Source organism: Parastagonospora nodorum (assembly GCF_000146915.1).
Source record: "Parastagonospora nodorum SN15 chromosome Unknown scaffold_29, whole genome shotgun sequence".
NCBI classification, from domain to species: domain Eukaryota; kingdom Fungi; phylum Ascomycota; class Dothideomycetes; order Pleosporales; family Phaeosphaeriaceae; genus Parastagonospora; species Parastagonospora nodorum.
In genome coordinates this window covers 420,510-441,516 of record NW_001884577.1, presented here as the reverse complement: position 1 = coordinate 441,516, position 21,007 = coordinate 420,510, and the positions used below count along the sequence as shown (strand labels likewise).

General features: G+C 48.8%; 7 protein-coding genes across 7 annotated transcripts; 3 read left to right on the top strand and 4 right to left on the bottom strand.

Moving 5' to 3' along the window:
* Nucleotides 1-2,161: 2,161 nt before the first annotated feature.
* Nucleotides 2,162-3,219, bottom strand: SNOG_14095 (hypothetical protein; the record flags this gene model as incomplete). Its single annotated transcript, XM_001804241.1, has 2 exons — nt 2,162-2,705; nt 2,912-3,219. 2 exons carry the CDS (start codon nt 3,217-3,219, stop codon nt 2,162-2,164), a joined length of 852 nt encoding a protein of 283 aa, XP_001804293.1.
* Nucleotides 3,220-4,466: 1,247 nt separating this feature from the next.
* Nucleotides 4,467-6,419, top strand: SNOG_14094 (hypothetical protein; the record flags this gene model as incomplete). Its single annotated transcript, XM_001804240.1, has 5 exons — nt 4,467-4,514; nt 4,650-4,752; nt 4,884-5,111; nt 5,182-5,492; nt 5,688-6,419. The coding sequence occupies 5 exons, from the start codon at nt 4,467-4,469 to the stop codon at nt 6,417-6,419; spliced, it is 1,422 nt and encodes a 473-aa protein (XP_001804292.1).
* Nucleotides 6,420-7,525: 1,106 nt separating this feature from the next.
* Nucleotides 7,526-8,125, bottom strand: SNOG_14093 (hypothetical protein; the record flags this gene model as incomplete). Its single annotated transcript, XM_001804239.1, has 1 exon — nt 7,526-8,125. The coding sequence occupies one exon, from the start codon at nt 8,123-8,125 to the stop codon at nt 7,526-7,528; it is 600 nt and encodes a 199-aa protein (XP_001804291.1).
* A 553-nt stretch (nt 8,126-8,678) lies between these two features.
* Nucleotides 8,679-10,055, bottom strand: SNOG_14092 (hypothetical protein; the record flags this gene model as incomplete). Its single annotated transcript, XM_001804238.1, has 3 exons — nt 8,679-9,588; nt 9,696-9,917; nt 9,973-10,055. 3 exons carry the CDS (start codon nt 10,053-10,055, stop codon nt 8,679-8,681), a joined length of 1,215 nt encoding a protein of 404 aa, XP_001804290.1.
* Nucleotides 10,056-10,140: 85 nt separating this feature from the next.
* SNOG_14091 (hypothetical protein) lies at nt 10,141-10,812 on the top strand (the record flags this gene model as incomplete). Its single annotated transcript, XM_001804237.1, has 3 exons — nt 10,141-10,601; nt 10,669-10,718; nt 10,781-10,812. 3 exons carry the CDS (start codon nt 10,141-10,143, stop codon nt 10,810-10,812), a joined length of 543 nt encoding a protein of 180 aa, XP_001804289.1.
* Nucleotides 10,813-11,870: 1,058 nt separating this feature from the next.
* Nucleotides 11,871-18,024, bottom strand: SNOG_14090 (hypothetical protein; the record flags this gene model as incomplete). The annotated part of the gene is made up of 7 exons (XM_001804236.1): nt 11,871-12,092; nt 12,160-12,354; nt 12,455-12,725; nt 13,285-14,969; nt 15,279-16,312; nt 16,391-17,566; nt 17,811-18,024. 7 exons carry the CDS (start codon nt 18,022-18,024, stop codon nt 11,871-11,873), a joined length of 4,797 nt encoding a protein of 1,598 aa, XP_001804288.1.
* Nucleotides 18,025-18,358: 334 nt separating this feature from the next.
* SNOG_14088 (hypothetical protein) lies at nt 18,359-20,096 on the top strand (the record flags this gene model as incomplete). The annotated part of the gene is made up of 3 exons (XM_001804235.1): nt 18,359-18,527; nt 18,607-19,715; nt 20,028-20,096. The coding sequence occupies 3 exons, from the start codon at nt 18,359-18,361 to the stop codon at nt 20,094-20,096; spliced, it is 1,347 nt and encodes a 448-aa protein (XP_001804287.1).
* Between the last annotated feature and the right edge of the window lie 911 nt (nt 20,097-21,007).

Sequence of the window (21,007 nt, the reverse complement as noted above, 5' to 3'; positions counted from 1 at the left end):
CTATACTAATTAGTACTAGCTAGTATTTTAGCTCTATTCTAAGAACTGCTAGTATAAGCTAGTTTACTAGCCTAAGAGATTTATAATATAATAAGGGATTTATAAGCTATTAGAGCTTATTAATAATTATAAATTATTAGAAATTAATATTAGAGTTCTAAACCTTAGATATTAGTATAACAGAGCTAGGATAGTACCGGCTATAGTCGGATATATAGTATTATATATACTATAGCTATCTCTAGAGTTAGATAGCACCTCTAATTCAATATTTTACCTATCGTCTATTATTTGCTACTATTGCAAGTGTTATATAACTATTTTTATAGTTATCTATTATTACTTAATAGCTATCTTTCTATTTATAGAGAGTAGTAGTTATTTATCTTTATATTACCTACTACTTTCTTACATAAAGATCTTTAGTAATACTAGTTAGATAAACTAGGTCTTATTATTACTTATAGCATAGATATTATATAATAATAAACTTTCTAAAGCTATAGATAAGACGCTATACTTTGCAAACTATAGAAAATACTCTAATCTCTTTTAATAAATATTACTTAGCTTAAAGGCTAAAGCTATAATAAAATTTGCAAAAGAAATAAAGAAAATTTATAATAAAATAAAGTAAAAAACTTATCTATGCTTAGATATAGAGTATCTCTTATATTAATAAGAAAAGAAAAATAGCACTTTAGCTAAAAGAGAGAAATAAAGTATATTTATATATAAAGAATTTATATACTAAATAACTAAGCAAAGAACTTAATAATATTAAGATTAGACTATTTTTAATTTTCTAAATAAAATAAGCTAGTAATATATATACTTAAGCTACTACTAGACCGCTAAAATATACTCTAGATTCTATATAAACTTATTAGAACTAGCTTAACTCTAAAATACTAAATATAGTAAACCCTTTCCGCTATAAGATAAAGAAAGATAATATCTTTAAAGTTAAAAGAATTATTATATAATAAAGTAATAGCTACTAGAAAGAATTTCTAGTTAAATAGTTAAGATATAATAAAATAGAAAATATATAAGAACTAGAAATAAACCTTATAAACTGCTGCTAGCTTCTAGTATAGTACTATTAATATCTTTCTATAAAAAGAACTAATCTACTATTATAGCACTTAACGCTGCGTTAGAGTTTATAGATATAATCTTAGAATTAAGTTACTTAATAGTTTTAAGCGCCTCTAGTTTATCTATAGATAAGAGACTCTTATTAAAGATCTCTTACTCTTTTTATTATAATAATTTCTTTTAGTTATAAAGCTTTCTAAGCTTTATCTGTACCTAATATACTTACTATAATATAAGCTTAGCTATATCTTCTTTAATATAAAGCTTAGCTTTCTTAGTATCTTCTATTTATTTAAGATACTTTATCTTCTTATTAATTTTTAAGAAATCTAGTAATAGTATATTTACTAGCTTATAACGCGTAATATTATTATATATATAATTTATATACTTTGCATTTAAGAAAGATAGCTTATAAGATAACTATCTCTTTATATAATAGATATAAGAAACTATTATAATAATATCTAAGAACTTAATTTAATTAGCTAGATAATTATAATACTTTCTAGTGCAGAATAAGATTAGTAAACTTATAAGAATATTAAGTTAAAGAAGAAAAGAGATAATATTATAATCTAGGATTAAATAATTAGAAGCTCTATCTTATAAATACTAAAGTTCTATAACTAAGTAGTAAAGCTAAGTTAGAACGCTAAGAAATAGAATATATAAGTATACTAATAAGTACTAGTAAGACTAGAAAGGCTTAGTATACTAGAATATACTAGAATAATAAGATCTAACTAAAGCGTATAGTATATAGATAAGACTTAGAACTCTTATAGTTTAGTATCTTTAACTTTATACTTTAAGTTACTTAATATATTATACTCTTTATAGAAGCTTACTCTTATTATCTTAGTATACTCTATCTCTATATCTAGTGCTACTTTACTCTATCTGCAAAAACTAACTTAAGCTCTTTAATACTAGCTATCTAATTATTAGCTACTTAATAGGTTTTAATATATAGTTAGCTTAGTAATGCTTTATATTATATATAGTATAACAGCCTATCTAATATTACTATCTAAGTACTCTAGAAGATAGTACTAGCTTATAGAAGATTTACCTTAAAGTTAATAGACGGGATCTGAATACTATTTGTGGGCATAGACCACGTTACGTTCCAGAATTCGAACCCATGGATGATCTTGCACGTTCCACCAACAAGCCCACAGAAGGAGATACTAGGCGAATCCACATCGACTGTACCACTGACTTCGAGGTCCAAGCCGTCAAGATCTCGAACAGAGGTGATATCCCGTTTACCGCTGAGCGGGTTCAACGCCACAATGAAGCTGAATGTGCTTGAAGCATTGCCGTTTGGGTATGTGAAATTGATGGAGTTAGGAGCAACGTCGATGTTCATAGCGGTCTCGGACGGCCAGACATTGAACCAACCAACAGAATTGTCGCGCCTCTTCCATTGAACGACGCCTGGGCTCCACGCAGAGCGGTCCTCACGTGCGCCACCAAGATTGCCTTGGTTGAAAGACTCACCGCCAATCGTCAGGTTGGGTGATACCCAGGTCGTGATATTGCGCGGCTCCAAATCGTAGGGCGGAGCGTAGGCTTGCCGTGAAATGAGGATTTGGTCGCTGCAAGAAGCGAGCTTCCTGATTGTGATGTTGGGGATGAGCGAGTTATGGAACGGGCAAGGATGGCGATCATTGGCGCGATTTCCATGTCATCTGCATGAGCCCTGAAGAACGGTGATTCTTTGTGTCCGCCAAAAGTTGCTTCTTCCCCGAGGATGCTCCACAGATAGACTGACAGTATACCCACATACTTGTTCATATCATACCCATAGGTGCGATCCCACGGACCGGCCAGGTTGCGGAGATTGGAATTGTACATCATGGCGAGAAGGTCCCAAACTTCTCCCAAGACACGCTGACCCTCCTGATTCATCACCGAATCACTCGGCATGTACTTGGCCCAAAGTGTCAAAGCATAAATGGTTATGCCTGCGTACGTAGGACTGTTGAACTCGGATAAGGTATTGTTCATGTTGAACAGCTCGAGCACTTCTTCCGCGTACATCTCACCAGCGGCCGTCATGTTCGAGTCGTTCAATTTCCGCCCAGTCCAGCCTGATACGACAGCACGCATGTAGGCTGGGTTGCTGTAAGACGGGTATCTGTAAGTCTGGTTAGTGGATGTAATATGGATCAAGCCATGAGGAAGTCTGTTGCCACGTGTGCGTGCAGCCCAAGTAGTCAACTTACAAGTTATCATCATCGATACCCCCGACACGATAGCTATCGCCAACATTGTTGTTGTAAATGCTCTCGAGGATTAGATCTTGGACATCGTTTGGCAAAAGATGTCCAAACTCCTCGTATACCACCATCAGAGTCGTACCGATAAATCCTCGCCAATTAGGGTCCCAAGAGTTGTATATCTATAGCCCTCGTCAGCAAGTAAGGCCTGAAGGCACGGAAGAAATTTAAATATACAGTTGGCGGGTATGCGGAGCTATTCACAGTTGGTTGCTCGGGATAGATCGTATAATCTCCGTACCATTGAGCTTCGACGTTCTTTTCCTGATCGCCAATGACGTTCCTCAGAATTCGGATGGCATTCTTCACGTCGTCACCCTCTTGCCGGTTGAGCAAACCAGGGACATACCTATGATCGCGGAAACAGAGTCAGTGCAGTCTCGAGAGTGATTTCATCTACAAGACATGGAGGAGGTTCGTACCAAATCGTGGAGCGAGTCTCATGTTGACCGGCTGCGAGCGGGTAGTAAAACCAATACAAGTAGCCAACAGAGTCGTCATAGAGCTGGTCAAGGAAGGTCATGGATTTGTCGAACATATCCTTTGGGTGGCCGCTCAGCTTTACGGCGCTCGCGCTCGAGGCTAAAAGCCCCAGGGTAATACATGCAGTGATTCTTGAGAACATTGCAAGACTTGAGACAGTCCTTTGGGCGTATTCAGATCGATAGATAAGACAACGGGACTGGATGATATACATATTGTATGATGGACCAGCCCTTTGCATATACTAGCAGACGGTATATCGTACCCGCAGTAAGTATGGCATCTAGCTACACTATACCAAAACTGTGAAAAGTGCCCACATGACAGTCACCCGACTCTATCATCTTTCGTTCATCATCATTTACCATATCATAGGTACTGAATCGCAATCGACGTTCCTACCTCTTGCGCCGCGACTGTGAGCCCGCTTAGATTCAAAGTCCCGGCAAAACCGGCAAAACCGGCAAAGTATTGTGAAAAGACCGGATACGAATGTCCTATCTGCCTGCCTGCAGCAATCAGGGAACTTGCGCGCTAGTCGCCTACCGGTACAACCTTGGAAGGCAGTAAGCCCGAACAATCAGGGTCTACAGTATGTATGCTCACAACATTGCCGTCGCGGGTAAGCGCGAAGGTTTATCAGTAAGTGTCGCGTGACATCCGATAACAGTTCTTGTTCTTTAAATACACATCGTGTTCGTCCCACATCATGAAACCAGTGGTCATTATACACTTTTTCTCTCTTCTGTAGATTGTTTGGGCCAGGTGTCTCAACAGTCCATCATGGATGTTACCGAGAAAGGAGAGTTTGGCGTGAGCACCGCCAGGAAAGGCGATGAAGAGTTGATGAACGCAGACGAGACGCGACTCGCTGAGATGGGTACGGATGGTAAATAAGCGAGCAAAAAATCTTTCGCTGATGATTTGAAGGTCATGTACAAGAATTGGAACGCCATTTCTCAACCTTGTCATTGATAGGCCTCGCATCCACTACTACCATTTCCTGGACAGGATTAGGCTTGGGCATTGTGACGGAGATCAATGCCGGCGGACCAGGAGCCATCATCTATGGCTTTATCCTTGTTACAATATTGCAGTGCTTTCTCGGTGCTTCTTTGGCAGAATTCGTCTCCAGCTATCCTACTGAAGGCGGCATGTACCATTGGATAGCTGCTGTTGCGCCCAAAAAGCAGTCCGCTTTTCTCAGCTTTCTCACTGGATGGTTTACTGTTTGTGGCTGTAAGTGACTCTGGTCCTTACCCTGAGGGCAATAACCTGATTCGAAATTTCCTAGGGATCTTTACCACAGCATCTACGAACTTGATCTATGCGCAGACACTGGGAGCACTGATCGCCCTTTACCACCAGGACATGACAGTCAAAACTTGGGAGATTTTCGTGATCTATCAAGGTCTAAATCTTCTCACAGCCTCGGTTGTGCTCTTTGGTAACAAGATCATCCCAGGCCTAAACAGATTCTCCCTCTTCTACCTCCAGATTGGTTGGCTAGTTGTCCTTGTCACCGTCGTGGCCTGCGCACCAACGCACCAGAGCCCCGAATTCGTATTTCGCACCTGGATTAACAATACTGGCTGGGAGAACAATGTCGTAGCCTTTGCTGTGGGACTCGTCAATCCTTTATACGCTTTAGGTGGCCTTGACGGTGGTAAGTGAAGACACAAATGTGACACGTTTTCTCTTACTGATCCTGTTTAGTAACGCACATCACCGAAGAAATGCCCAACGTGAGTAGCTTTCCAACGAACTATCAATATCCATGGTGATCTCTGATCACCAAGCTAATCGAGTCTACAGCCGTCGCGCAATGCACCCCTTGCCATTGCTATTACACTCTCGATCGCCTTCTTCACCGGCCTGACATACTTGATTGGGCTGATGTTCAGCGTTCAGGACTATAGCGCGCTCGGGACAACAAACACTGGCCTTCCCCTCGCAGAGCTATTCCGCCAAGCTACACAGTCAGCGGGAGGCGCCTTCGGCCTCACCTTTATCCTCTTCATTGCATTGGGCCCATGTGTCATTTCATCTCAGCTCTCGAGCTCGCGCGTGCTGTGGGCCTTTGCACGTGACGGGGCCATGCCGTGGTCCTCGACATGGGCACGCGTGAGCTCGCGATACGGCATACCATTTAATGCACAGTTGCTCGTAACGGCTGCAAACGCAGCACTGGGTTGCATTTACCTCGGCAGCTCTACAGCGTTCAATGCCATGCTTGGCTCTGCCGTTACCATCAACAACATCGCATACTATATCCCAATTCTTACCAATATGCTTACCGGACGACGCAATATGTACAAGGGTGCTTTCTACATGGGTAAATGGGGTTGGCTAGTTAATGGTGTAACCATTTGCTGGCTCACTTTTGCTATAGTCTTTTTCAGCTTTCCTTACGCCAAGCCTGTCACAGTTCAAGGAATGAACTATACTTGCGTTGTCGTTGGATCTTTGCCAATTTTGATCATCGGGTGGTGGTTTTGGGCTGGAACGTTCTACAGGGAAAAGATCGCTGCTGCGAAGCAGGAATGATGGTGTCACAAGGGATAAGTACATTCAACAACACTACCATCATGAATGGCATGAAGTCTTCTATCGTAGATTGAATGAATAACAATAACGCTCTGAGAAGAGTGGTGCTGTATGCCAGTATACGCCTCACGATTCCTCACTGTGATGAGATGCGCTGACGTTGTTTCGCAATGGTATATGCTCTATTACCTCTTGAAATTCTCAGTGTGCTGGAGTCACTATGCGGTCTACTTTACTATCAGGCACCATGTCCTTCGCCACCTAAGCGGAAATTACGCCCAATCGACCGTGTACAGCACTTCCATGATTCGCGATAGCGACTTCCGACCCATCGAGTGGGCTAACAAGTTTACACCTCTATGTTGACCTTGGCAATACTCATGATACTTGAGGCGAATGGCGTTGGCTGAAACCCTATGGCCGCAGACCATCTAAAGTCTCGTTCCGTTCAATACGGGCGCTGCAAGCATTTGGCGGTTGAAGAGGGCATGGCGGCGCCGCAAGCGCATCAATTTACCATGTAGCGATGCGACATGATGCATTCTATATTAGGTGATGTCTAGCTAACGTACTTTTCATCACCTGCTCAAGGCAGCCTGTACACTCGGCATCTCCTGCTCCTTCTCTAGAATGTCCGGTAGCGGTCCAATTGGTGTAATCTGATATTTGTTGATTTGCCCATGGCTCTTCGTGTAGTGCTTCTTGATATGTTCAAACTCAGTTGTATTGCCAAAGGCTGGTACGTCCCAGTATAAATGTCTCATCCAACGGTGAAGCAACGGATATCTGACACGACGTTAGTGGCAAGTATGACCATTCTAATGTGTTGGTCACGTACCCTGATCGAATGTCGCGAATATTGCACTTGAAGTGTTGGACGTATACGGGATCGAAGCGTATAATTGTCGTGTACAAACGGATATCAGCCTCTGTAATAGTCGGCGAGGAGAGGAGGTATGGCGTTGATGATTCAGAAAGAGCGGATTCAAGACGGTCGAGAGACTTGAAGAGCTGAGTAACAGCTGTTTTGTATGCATCTTCGGATCTGTCGTCGTCATCGTCAGCATGATTTAAACCACGAAACGAGACTAGGTGCGCGGGGGAGCTCACGTAGCAAAGCCTGACTTGTATACGCCGTTATTCACATCGTGATACACCCACTCGTTCATTGCTTCAATATCCTTTTGTAGGGCCTTTGGGAACAAGTCCACATTCTTGTACTGCTCCTCAATGAGGTCGTCGAAAGCTGTGTAGAACATGCGGATAATCTCACTACTCTCGTTGCTTACGATTCTGTTCGTCTTCTTGTCGTAGAGCGTCGGCACTGTGAACCTGCCTTCGTACTCGGGATTCTGCTCGAAGTAAATGTCGCGTAAGTGAGTGAAGTCTTTGTGAAGAGGATCCGGCGTCGTCTCTCCCGGGACTTTCTCATCCGCAGTCGCAAAACGCCAGCCTTTCTCGCCCATGTGCCAGTGCACGCTGTTGTACGTGATGATGTCATTCAGACCCTTCAATTCGCGCACAATGAGTGCCCGATGCGCCCATGGACACGCATACGAGACATACAGGTGGTATCGACCTTTCTCGGGTGGGAATTCGGCATTGGGTTTGTTCTCGATCCAGCTTCTGAAGACACTCTGTTGTCGCTTGAACTCGCCACTCTTGTCTGCCCAGTCGAGAATCGAACCGGAAGGTTTCTTGTCCATCCCTCCGAGGTTGCTTGTCGTGGATAAAGGTCGTGCTGTTCTTGGGAAGTGCCGCGCAATGCCTTTTGATCGTGCAATTGCTGAGAGCATACAGATCGCACGGAAATTTGCAAGATTAACCAAGTGTCTGCAAGTCAATATGTCACTATAAGTATACACAGCGCTGTGGCGCGTTCCCCACTTCCGTCATAGCATCATGCAGTTCCGAGGCGCCGGAGTAGTTCCGCTGCTTTACTCAGCATTGGAAAGCTTGACAAACTCCTTCCAACAACGGCTCTGCTTACTCAGTCGGCCATACCCGATCAATCATCACAGCGGGTTTCTGGTCTCTAACTGTGCATGCAGCCAAGATAAATATAGCCTGTTCTCGTAGACAAGGTCTGTCCATGTGGGGAAAAGATATTGTTAGCTTGGTTCCTGCCACTTCTTCGGTCACAGGAAAATTGGCGGCATGAATGCCAATCAGGTCTTCTTTTGCGCTATGCTGGGTATCTAAATCTTCTACATATTTTGGTGTTTTGGTGTTTTGGTATACAGTGGATCACGCATCCTCTCAAAGCAAAGCCGCTCCAACATTACCCAAAGTCTGCTTGGTAACCTCATCCCTGACCTGTCCCACCTTCTTTGCTGAATCCAGAATGGCACCCTCGATAGCCTTGAGCGCCTCAACAAGCTCACGACGCTGATCCCGTGGGGCGCTTCTGCTGCCGGTCAACTGCTGTGCCTTCTCGACGGTGCCCGCTTCCATAGTTCTCAGGTGCGCTTCAATGTCACGGATCTGGCGCTGGTAGAGGTTGAGAGTGCGACCGAGGTCGTCTGTGCGGCGGTTGAAGTAGTTCATCAGATCAACAGGTTTTGTTGGGTCGTCGTCATCCAAGGCACTTGCAGCGGGTGTCTTTGCGCTTGACGCTGTGAGGTTGTTTCTGTAGTGGAATTGGGCGGGCAAGCGTTGGTTCTCGATGGCGCGGAAGCTGAGGGTCGCGTCTGCGGCATCTTTCTTTACAACGTCTTTTAGGTGCGCGATGTTTGTGGAGTCGTTGTCCAGTCCCGTCTCGATGGTGGAAAGGTAGCTTTCAATGTAGGCGACATCGGGGGCAATGGTGGCAATGTCCTGCTCGCTGCTGGGTAGAGTCTCGCGGATTTGGTTGCAGTAGCTGATTTTCCGCTGGATGCCCTCGTCAAACTGCTGGATCAGGGTCTGTAGGTCTGGGTGCAGGTCGTTGAAGCGCGTAGTTCCTCGCATCGACTCCAGCGTCATCTGCACGGGTTGTTGTGCGGCGCCACCCATTTGCGACCCTCCTAGCATTGAGCCTCCCAGCGGTGCAGCGCGGTTTTGGGTGTTCATATTGCCAAAGAGAGAGGCCTGCTGCTGTGGCTGCTGTTGTTGTTGTTGTTGTTGTTGTTGTTGTTGTTGTTGCTGCTGCTGCTGCTGCTGCTGCTGCTGTGTGTTGTTTGTGGTGTTGCTGAACAAAGAAGGCGTCGTCGTTGCCGTCGCCGTCTGCTGTGTTGATGCACCACTCCATGCAGTTAGCTTTGTATCACGCGTGGCAGCAACCCGGCCCTTGCTTACAAGAGAGACGGTTTCGGCTGGTTCGACTGTGCAGCGGATGCGCCGAAGAGTCCTCCGCCTGTCGCAGCGGGGGTCGAGAGCTTTAGACCGCCACCAGAAGTTCCTCCAAACAGGCCGCCCGACTGAGGCTGTTGTTGCGACTGGGGCTGCTGGGAGCTGCCGAAGAGTCCGCCGCTGCTCTGGGGCTGCGAGGTCGGCTGGGCCTGGTTTGCGTTGTTCCCGCTGCAGCGAGTTAGTGGGCAGTCAGAAAGGCAGTAAAGGGTTGGGGGATGCGTACAAGAGACCACCACCGCCGCCGCCGCCGCCGCCGCCGCCGCCCGTGTTGATGCTCAGCGAGTTGGACCGACCGAAACCCGCCATTGTGTGCAAATGTGCCTGGGCGTCGAAAGCAGAATGTGTGGTGACGGGCGATTGATGAGGCGAGCAGTGTCCAGGATGGGCAGTAATGAAGCAACCGTGGATTATATGGACGGAAGCTTGGTGTTTTCCTCGAGCATGCACATGCAGCTCGCGGTTCCGCGTCGCACAGGCCAAAGACGCGCTCTGCTCGGCTAATCATTCCTTTCACCACCTCGCCCGTGCTCAAGCTCCCAGCCCAGCACCAGCACCACAAAGCGCATCCGCCTTCACGCCGCCTTCACGCCGCCTTCTCGTCGCCCTACTGTCTCCATTGTCTAACCACGACCAATTTGATCCAGCAAGAAAGAGCGCGGAACTACAATGGCCTCCGACCACGAGGACGAGGACGATGACCTTTACAGCACCGCAGACGCAAAGACAGAGCAGACCAAGCACGCCAAAGACGAAGACGACGCGTCAAGTGGCGACGAGCCCATGGACGAGGGCGCCGACTCGGGCGACGACGACGACGACGATGATGATGATGACGACGAAGACAGCGAATCGGTTAGTTGCGCCTGGACCTGCGCGTGGCACGTTGAAGTTGGGTATATCAGAGCTAACAAAGCTGCAGGACCTCGAGATTATCATTGACAAGCCACCAACCGCTCCGAAACCCGCGGCGTATGTTCCTCACCAGCCCCCACCAAGTCCCCCAAGTCCCCCAAGCTAACTTTGCACTCCAGCCAACAGCAGCAGCCAGAATCCAAAGCCATAAAGATTGAGCAACCAAACCAATCCCAATCCGCCTCTGCGCCCTTCCAGCCTCCAAAAACCATCCCAACTGGCACTGTTCCCCAGCTGTCCGCCTTGCCAGGCACCTCGTACCCTGCGCAAAAGACGTCTACTATCGACGTCAACGGCAACCCCATCTACCCACCTCTCGGCAAATCCATCCTACAAGTCGACCTCGACGCCGATCTCGCGCAGGAACAAAGGATCTGGCGACGTCCGGGCGAAGACCAATCCGACTACTTCAACTACGGCTTCGACGAGTTCACCTGGGAGACATATCGCCAGCGCCAGATGGCCATGGCCGACACCAACCAGCAGAGTCAGGCGCAGCTGAAGCAATTCCAGCAGATGATGGGTGGTGGACCTATGCCGGGACCAGGAGGCAACAATGGCCCACCAGCTGGCGCCATGGCGGCCGAGCAACAGCAGATGGAGATGATGATGCAGCAGATGATGGCACAGGGCGTCGACATCAGCCAGATGGACGTGAATTCCTTCATGCAAATGGCCGGTCAAGGCATGCCGGGCTTCCCCGGAGGGCCAGGGGGCCCGCAGGGAGGGTTTCAGCAAGGGAATCAGGGTGGAGGAGGTGGGAGAGGTGGAAGGGGTGGGAGGGGCAGAGGATGGTAATAATGCTAGCTCTCGCGAGCTGATCTGGAGCATGGTCGCCAACGCGACGGGCGTTGATTATGAGTCTACCACTACGATACCCACGACGCATGACGTCTTAGCACGGGGGGAAATTGCAATGCTTTCGAATGTCATCCGAGTCATGTCTACATCTGAAGGCTTTTGCTCCTGCTATTGTCATAGCCGCTTCGATTTCGCACCACGTTGCGAAACAAGCATGTCTGTTTCCTGTCCATGCACCAAGTAGTCCTGACTGGGCCTATGTGGAATCTCTGCCGCTCGCATTCGCGTCCGCACCATGTGCCTTTGTGTTCCCGTGCGGCTTCATAATTTCTCCCGGGCCAGCATCTTTTGTCTTGTTCATGGCTAGTTGTGCGCCGTCGCCCTCGGATCCTCTGTGACCCCTCAGCTCTACGTCTCCATAGCATCTCCGCCCTCGAGGATATGAGCTGGTATCCTCCCCTCGGCAAAGTCCTTCTCCAGCCTCGCCATCTCCGCCAGACTGCTCGCATTGAGGATGGCAGCTCGCATGCGCTTCTTCTCGTCGTCTGTGTAGATGCGGTCCTTGGTCGAGTCGTCGGCGCCGTTGGTGAAGGAAGGCACGACGAAACCCTTTGACTTGACTCCCATGATCTGTGTGTCGTAGTGTAATCAGCATGGCTCTGGACAATCAACCAACTAACGCGCGTGGCCCACACACCTTGCTAGCCAGCTCCGTAGGTTCCTCGGCAGTTCCGAAGAGCTCAGTCGCCTTCTTGCGCTCGACATCGCGCACTTTGGCAAAGTCCAAGTAGCGAACGCTTGGGCAGCGCCATATGACCCAGTATCGATAGTTCTGGCCAAAGGTCAGCATTCTGGGGTACACCGTCTTCCCCCGCCTATCGCCTGTCGGACCCTATTGCAGCTGTCGCGTCGCAGCTCTCATGCGACGCGCTCATGTATGCTTGCCAGTATTAGGCTCCAAGACGTGCGGGACCAAGCGCTTGCGTACGCACCTCTTTGCTGGCTACTGGATTGCCAATCAGCGACAAGAACACCAGCTTCTTAAACCCCGACAGCGCGTCCAAGTCTGCCAGCTCGGCGATCCTGTTCTTGGTGAGAACCAGCGTCTGCAGATTCGGTATGCTGGTCGAGAGGGTCGGCTGGATGTTCGATATGCGGTTCTGCGCCAGGAACAATGTGCGCAGGCGAGGTTGCAGTGGAAAGTTGCCAAGCTGCGCGATGTCGTTGTCGGTGAGGTCGATTGCGTCGTTGTCCTGTGTTTGGCTCTTTTAGTACTCTGCAGTAAAGCAAGCTCGGGTAGTGGTAATTGAGGCTTACACGCGCGGCTCCCATGTTCTCAATGGCAGAAATCTTGTGGCCTAGAAAATTACACGCATTGATATCAATTCAGCTCAACTAGTGTAGCATCCGCTCTTTTCTACGCACCTCGCAGATCGAGTTCACGCTCCGTGAGACAGTTGATAAAGGACAGGGAGTTGTTGATCACGTCGGTAGTCAACCTCATGTTTGCGATATGAGTTCGAAGTACTCTAATTGGTTGTGTCTGGATCGGCCTCGTGCGTTTGCGCTGTGTTCTCGAGCGTGTAGAGGTGGCTTGCTGCACGTTAGTGAGGCTAGGATCTCGGGAAGCTTTGGTTAAATTTCCCAACGCCAAGACTTCGTCATATCACCTCCGCGTCGGGGGCGGCGGGGAACATGGACCATGTCACTCAGAGATCAGCAAGACGACAAATACACACAAATATGAATTCATCATCGTGTGCAGTGCTACATGAACATGTTGATTACTCCAGAACGATCCCCGGATATTACCATGCCATACGGTTGCTCTATCAAAGCAACGTCCAGAATGCTGTCCAGGTGGCTCTTCAGTAGATGCTGCTGCTGGGAGGATATGACGCCGGACCTTGGAGACTTTTGCGTCGATTTTCTGCTAGGAGAACTTCTGCTGTCTCTTCCATTCAGAGTTTGGCCTTGTGGCTGCGAAAGCCTCTCCGTGACGACCATCGTATCAGGAGGAGACTGGCTCGTCATGTATTGCGGCTTCACCTCGTCCGCCTCTAGGCCACTTACAATCATCGATGCTTCTGGTCGGTTGCTATCCCAGTATCTGATCTTCCAGTCCGGTCCGGCGGTGAGGAAAAAGGTATGCTTGGACTCGCTCTTATCATCGACTGTCTGTGTGTGCACTGCAAGCGCGCGAATACCACGGTCCATTGCCGAACTCGCAGAAGGCTCGAGTGCCGTCGCGAAACGGCCGAGCATACCACCAGGTTTTTCCTCATCCAAGTCCACGAGAGTAGTGCTCTTGCTCCCCATGTCTTTGCTTGTACCTGTGCGATAAACCTCTTTGCAAATGAGTTTCTCGAAATCCCAGACCGTAAGCTCACCCTGACCACTACCACCCGCAATATACAGCCGCGTTCGTTTCGGTTGCAGGAAGACTACTTGGGTGAGCCGATGTATGGGTGCTGCGCCATGGCAGACCCACGCCTTCAGACGCAGCCTGAAGCGGAGGTCCCAGAGATCTAACACGCCATGAGACGTCCCCAGTAAGAGCCAGTGCGCTCTCCTATCCACACAGAAGCACGTGGGAGTGCCATGGTTAAGTGGATTCTTTAGTGTGAAGAGCTCTTGCATGACGCGCAACTCTAGTGCGATGACCTTTGACGTATTGGTTGCTAGCAAAAGGACAGATTTACTGTCCTCGTTGTAATGTTCCGACCATACTGCCTGGTCGCCTCTGGGCAGTTGGTACTCGCGCAGCAGGCGTGGTCTTCCGAATTTTGCTGTCCCATCTTGGCTTTGATGATAATCAACTCGCACCACATGTACGCTACCGTCGCTCCCCGTGGCGACAAAAGAGTATGTCTGTTCCACGAAGACGAGGCTAGTGACTTTGACATCATCTCCCAACTTGTACGTTTGGCGCGAGCGTCGACTTATGTTGCGCTCCAGGCGCGATGCGTCCCAAATCTTGACACAACCATCGTCAGAACCACTGATGAAGAACCCCTGGTCGGGTGATACCAGGATCCGAGTTACAGCAGCTGTATGCTCACCGAAGCTAGCAACAAGCTGGCCTTCAGGTCGCCATGGTACACCAGCTGCTGATTGGTGAGCATCCTTGTATCTGATGGGCTGCTTTCGTGCGGCTACTTGTACGCGAGGACCAAATTCAGTCTCGCCCGATGGAAAGCGCTCTAGAAGCATCGAGTCAAGTAGTTTTAGTATTGCAGGGTCGTTTCCCGTGTAATTGTGTACGTTGCGGAATTTAATTTGGGATGAGCCTTGAGCATGTTGATCCACTGCTAGTGGAGACGTGGGCTGTCGGGAACGCGACGACTCGCGCACCACGGCGCCATCGACTTTGCCAAACACATTCGCAGACACTGTGCCTGTCTCTGGCAGGGCTTTATTTTCACCCTTACCCAAGAGACCCAGCGTACTGTGCCGTTGTCGAAGGGTATGTGCGTGTTCGCTGTTCCCAAAGGAGCCCACGGGCGACTGATTTGTTGGAGAATCTCTGGGGATTTGCAGAGAACTTCTCTGGGTCTCAAATTCAGGCGAAGGAGACTCTATTCCTAATGAATCACTTGGCGGAGACGAGAATTTTGGACGTGATGGAACTGATATACGCCCAGGTCCTCTCTCTTCACGCAGCAGTCGTTCGGCTTGGCCTTCAGGGTGTGGCATGCGGTCGGCCAAGACGTCCGCCTCAGTGGTGGATGCATCTAGCAACGCATCTTGTATGGTCCTGGGTTGTGATTCTAATTGTGTGTGATGTCGTGGCTCTTGTTTATGGCTTCGTCTGACTGTTTGTTGGACACCCTCGTCGAAGAGCACTGTCAGTGCCTGTACTCCTAGATCCTTCAGTGCCACAATATTGTTGAACCTTGTAGGAGGGGATGCTTGACCATCCGACCGACGACGGTGACTGACGCGCCAAATGAACTCTCGCAAAGCGACAAGCTTGAAGTCGTCTTCGGATGTTAGGCCAGCATTTCGTAGTTTCTTCAACCAGAGTTCGTCTTCTTCGTTCTTGGGTAGTCTTTGCAGCACCTTGTGGTCCAGTTCGCGGCCAGATATTGAAGGCAAACTATCCTCATTCGATCCAAAAGTAAACGTTTGCTGTTGTCTCGCGGGGACCCAGAAGAGCCCTTTCTGTGACTGAAGTGCCCAGTTTGAGCTCATTTCCATGAGTAGTCTGGAGAGAGGAGGCTTAAGTGATTCGAGTACCCTAAAATGAGAAAAGTCTGAGGGCACAACCTTGAGATATGGCCTAATTAGGTTCACCAAGATGCTGTGAGTATCCGCAATAGACAAGTACTTGGAGGCGGTCGAAATGAACTGTGCTGCAGCTTCTCGGATCCAAAGATTGGGATGCATGGAAAGCCGAGCTACAATGTCGACCAGCTCCCATGTCTTCGAGCGTTGAAACAAGCCAAGTTCAGCCATGGACGCGAGCGCGCGCATGACCTTCTCAACAACAAATTCTTCTGGATCGCTCAAGGCTTGTACCATTAGTGGCAATATATAGCCCTCCAAGCTTGCGCCGCCGACAAACACAGCGACGCCGACGATGGCTTCGAAGAAGGCACACTTCAACATCCAATCTGGGTCATTCAAGTATGTATTCAGATGGCTGAGCACCACATCGTTCGCCCGTGGGCTGCCAAAGAAGACGCATAAGTCAGACACAGACCGCAGCATGGCTCGACGAACAGAAGCATCGGAGTCTGTGAGAAGCGCCTTCGTATGCTTCTCTAGTGTTTCGAGTAAGATTCGACGGTCCGAGTCAAATTGATTGCGATGCGTGGAAGAGGACAAATCATCTTCTGTCTCAGGGTCTGTTGCCGGTAAAGAGCCTTCTGCTCGCAGTGCTTGGATCATGTCTAGATACCTAGCTGCGGTGGTGGATAGAGTACCTATGCAGAATGCATACTGCATCCTGACAAGGGCACTGACTGTCGCGGTCGAGTCAGGCAAGTAGGCCTCCAGACGCGGAAGTACATACTCTGGGAAGATGTATGCATTGAGAGGAGAAACCACCTGAACCATTGACAGAATTTGTGTCAAAGTACGCAAAGCCGCAATCTTGACTTGCTCAGACTTGTCGGTCAACAGCTGAGTGACATAAGGAATGACGCGGTCGAGTTTTGCTTCATCTGTCAAACGCTCTGAAAAAGCCATGAGTAGTTCGAGTCCGCGAACACGAGCCGATGCTCTTGCTGTGCCTCGTAGACAAGAGACAATAATCGTGAGAAATACGAGGTTACCATCATCGATGGCAAGACTTGGTGCAGGGGTCACCTGATGTTGATAGTTCGGAATGTTGACGTAGAGCGGGAACACTTTTGCGTTTGGTTTGGGGGGTAAGCTATGTGCTCGCGCCAATGATTTGTCCCCACCATCTGACAAAAGGTGCGCAATTTTGTCGTAGTCATTGTAGATTTGCTCTATCCTCTCATCTGGTTCCCCAAGATGCTCGGCGCCAGTGGTCACTGGCTTGCGACCAGAGGATGGGTCGGTAATCGAGTACATGTATTGTTGCAGGAACCCATAGAAATAGCTCGGGAACACCTTTTCTTTCCAATGCATGAGATAGTCGTCGGCAGACATCCTCGAGCTTGGGTCGACCTGGATCATATGGACAACGAGCTCTCTGATGTTGGTGTCTTGTATTTTGCTCAGGTGAGAGTGTTCAGGATGGTATTCGCCTTGCCTGTACTTGAAAAGCTGACTTAAGGAGAAGATTGGCGCTTCCAAAAACAGCTCAGCAATAACACAGCCTACACTGAAGATGTCCATAGCCCAATTCACTTCGCCCTCTCCTTCGGGCTGCTGTCCGGATGCCAGAAAGCGCTCTGGGGCGAGGTAGCATGTTCGACGTCCTGAGAGATCAAAGTAGAAGGAGAAGTCGGCTGGGTTATCCTCTGGCAGATGCGCAGGCTTGTACGATGCGGAGAAATCCGCGAGATAGAGCCAATTCCAGGATGTGACAAGAACATTCTCCGTCTTGATATCTCCATGGAAGATATTTCGAGCGTGACAGTCTCGCACTGCACAGAGAAGCTGAAATGAGAGCCATTTCTTCTCGATTTCTTCCAAGAACGGGCGTGTGCTGCTTTGGGTCAGCGCGGCCACCTAATTTCAGATTTCATTACTGTAAATGTCCTACCTCAAGCGGTCATACAACGAGCTATGGATGTACTGACGAACCAAATAACCACAGGCTGCGGTCTCGATTATGCGATGATAAGCCAAAGCATTTGGAACCTCGGCGAGCAGTCTCCGTTCGTCTATATCACATTAGTGATGTCTAGAGTTGCTGTAGAAACTGCTTACTCAGAAGGCGCCGGACGTAAACATGGAAGTTGAATTGCGCGTATGGTTTCATCACCACTCGTGCTACTACAAGGCCATCTTTGTGCCGTGCTCGGACAGCCTTCATGAATCGGGCAGCCCCAAGCGACTTTTCATATTGCAGGTCAGCTAGCTCTGGCACATCTATGTTGGCCGAGCCAGCCGAAAGGGTAGTCAGGGAGAAGCCTTGGCCCATGTCGGCAGATGGCAGCTTGTATGTCTACGAGGAGTGATGTCGACGGCTTGCAGACAGCATGTTGACAGCAACTCTGCGCAGCGTGATGAGACTTATGGTGGTGCGAAGGCGCAGAGATGCAACAGCGGATCCAACTGTATGAACAGAGTCTGTGAAAGTGATGGGGGTGATGTGTGTCATGCGCAGGCGTGCTCGAGGTCATCTTTCACTTCCATGCCAACCATGCCTCGGGCACTACGGCCACAAGCGGTCTAGCCGTGCTCGGGCCCATCGCACATGTGGTTCTACGTAATGGTGCATCCCGACCACACGTTGCAAGCTCTACACGACCAACATGGCGCAGGAGAAGCAACACACCGTCTTCTTCCATCCAGATCTCGGCATTGGCGGCGCTGAGCGTCTTGTTGTTGATGCCGCTGTTGCACTGCAAGCGCGCGGGCATGTGGTCACCATCTTCACGTCGCATTGCGACCCGCGACATTGCTTCGATGAAGCTCGCGATGGTAAGCCTCTGCTGTACCTCACGGCGACAGACTGCTCATGTGATGGACAAGGCAGCTAAGACCTGACGCTGGCGAAAAGGAACCCTCGACGTGCGTGTACGCGGCAACACCATCGTACCAGCTTCACTCTTCGGACGCTTCGCCATCCTATGCGCCATTCTCCGCCAAGTGCATCTAATCCTGCACATCGCACTGTTCACGAATGAGTTAGCGCTACTCTCGCCTACCGCCTTCTTCATCGACCAGCTCAGCGCCGGCATACCCCTTCTGCGCCTGCTTCAACCCCTCCCTCGCATTATCTTCTACTGCCACTTCCCCGACAAACTGCTCGCAAAGAAGGGGGGTCTGCTTAAGACGCTATACAGAGGCCCGTTCGACTGGCTAGAAAGCTGGAGTACAGGTTGCAGCGACACCATTGTGGTGAACAGCAATTTTACGAAGAGCGTCTTCGCCGAAGCTTTCCCTGGCTTGCGACATCGCAGTCCAGGAGTGGTGTATCCATGCGTAGATACGGCTATCAGCGATGCGATGGACGAACATAAGCCTTTATGGCCAAACAAGAAGGTCCTGCTTAGCATCAACCGTTTCGAAAAGAAAAAGGACGTTGCACTTGCAATCAAAGCATACGCAGGGCTGTCGCGCGAAGAAAGCAAAACTGCCCGACTCGTGATAGCAGGCGGTTTTGATCCCAGGGTGGCAGAGAACACTACAACTTACGCTGAACTCTGTGAGCTGGCGGACTCATTGCAGCTGAAGCATGCCACCGCGAAAACTGTCATTTCAGCACAAGGCGTTCCCGATGACATCTCGGTCCTCTTTCTTCACTCTGTACCAGGTGCCTTCAAATCGACCCTCCTGTCCACGGCTCGCCTGCTTGTCTATACCCCACGAAACGAACATTTCGGGATCGTACCCCTCGAGGCCATGCTGGCATGTACCCCAGTATTGGCCGCTAACGAAGGTGGTCCTACAGAAACTGTGATCAGCGGCCAGACTGGCTGGTTGAGGGATGTTAGCAAAGTGCAAGAATGGACGGAGGTAATGCGCATTGCTTTGGAAGATGGCGATGGTGAACAGAGGCTTAGGGATATGGGCAGGTGGGGAAGAGAGCGTGTGATTGCAGAGTTCTCAAAAGACAAGATGGGCGAGCGACTGGAAAGTGCCATGCAAGCTATGATGCGCCAAAGAGTGCGCCCGCCATTGATATCCAATTTCGTCCTCATGATTTTGGCTGCATTAATGGGCATTTTGGTTTGGGCAATTCTAAGAGTAGTGACCAAAAAGGCTGTCTAGATCAACATTTATGAGCATGTAACAGCACATTGCGCGCGAAGTCCCGGTGTGGATACTAAATATCGTTCTATTGCGATTGTTCGGCATTTCTACGCAGGCACTGAACGTGACAGCCACGGAGACTCTACTTTGCATAATTACTTTTCCTTGGATCACAGTGAGTGTCAAAAATAAGTCAGTATACCACGGCCCACAGAAGCCTAATAGGTCATGCCTCCAGTTCACGAAATCCAGTCCATCCAAGGAGGCTCCGCCACTGGCGTGGGCAAAAAGTAAAGGTCTATCCCAGATTCGAACTGGGGTTACTGGAAACTTTTGAGACACGATCAAAATCCAGAGTGATAACCACTACCTGTTGAGGAATTAGTTTTGGTGTGTGAATGTGATGAGCTAGCTGCTTACACTAATAGACCGTTGAGCTGGCTAATGAGCTGGATTATGACAGTTCAACAAATTATTGAAATATATTGCATGATCTGGCGCGACGCCCACACTTGGAACTCGACGTTCCAGCCTTAGCAAGTGGGCCCAAGACTGATACTCTCTGCGACGCTTGATTTACTCTGATGCGACGTCTATGTGTCATAGACTTGGAGCGTCACGCGAAGTGGGGGTTGCTCCGCGCAGTGAGTGGGGCCGCCGAGGGGCAGCTGAAGACACAAAGCCACTGATCTAACAGTTGGGAGTTCTCTTCCGATCCAGAATATGTCGGTTTGTTGACTGCCCTGTCTTACAATTCCTGATTAATATCTAATATAATCTCATTTCCTGCGTTGCCTGCGCGACTACGACTGGAAAGTAGCTACCTCGGTAGGTGATGTCGTTAGGAGTTGTGGAAATGTGCACACCACGCAGCAATCAACACAGAGACCCAATAATGACAGCAAACCTTGAATTATCGATCATGGAAAACAAGAAAAGAATAAAGTCTCGTCTCCGAGCGATGTCCCTTCAGGTAACACTGCCAAGAAGAACACATGTACCATAGGTACGTCAGTGGATGGTCATTCCTACTGTGTTGAGGCCTGCGCAGAAATTGGCATCTGAAATATCATCCAACAACGCGCATGATGCAAAATTTATGTTGCTATCCCGCCATCCTACGCGACAACAACTGAGGTCAATAGCTCATCCTTTAGAGCATCGCGTGTCAGCTTCAGCGAGAACAACCCAGCAATCCGTGCCTG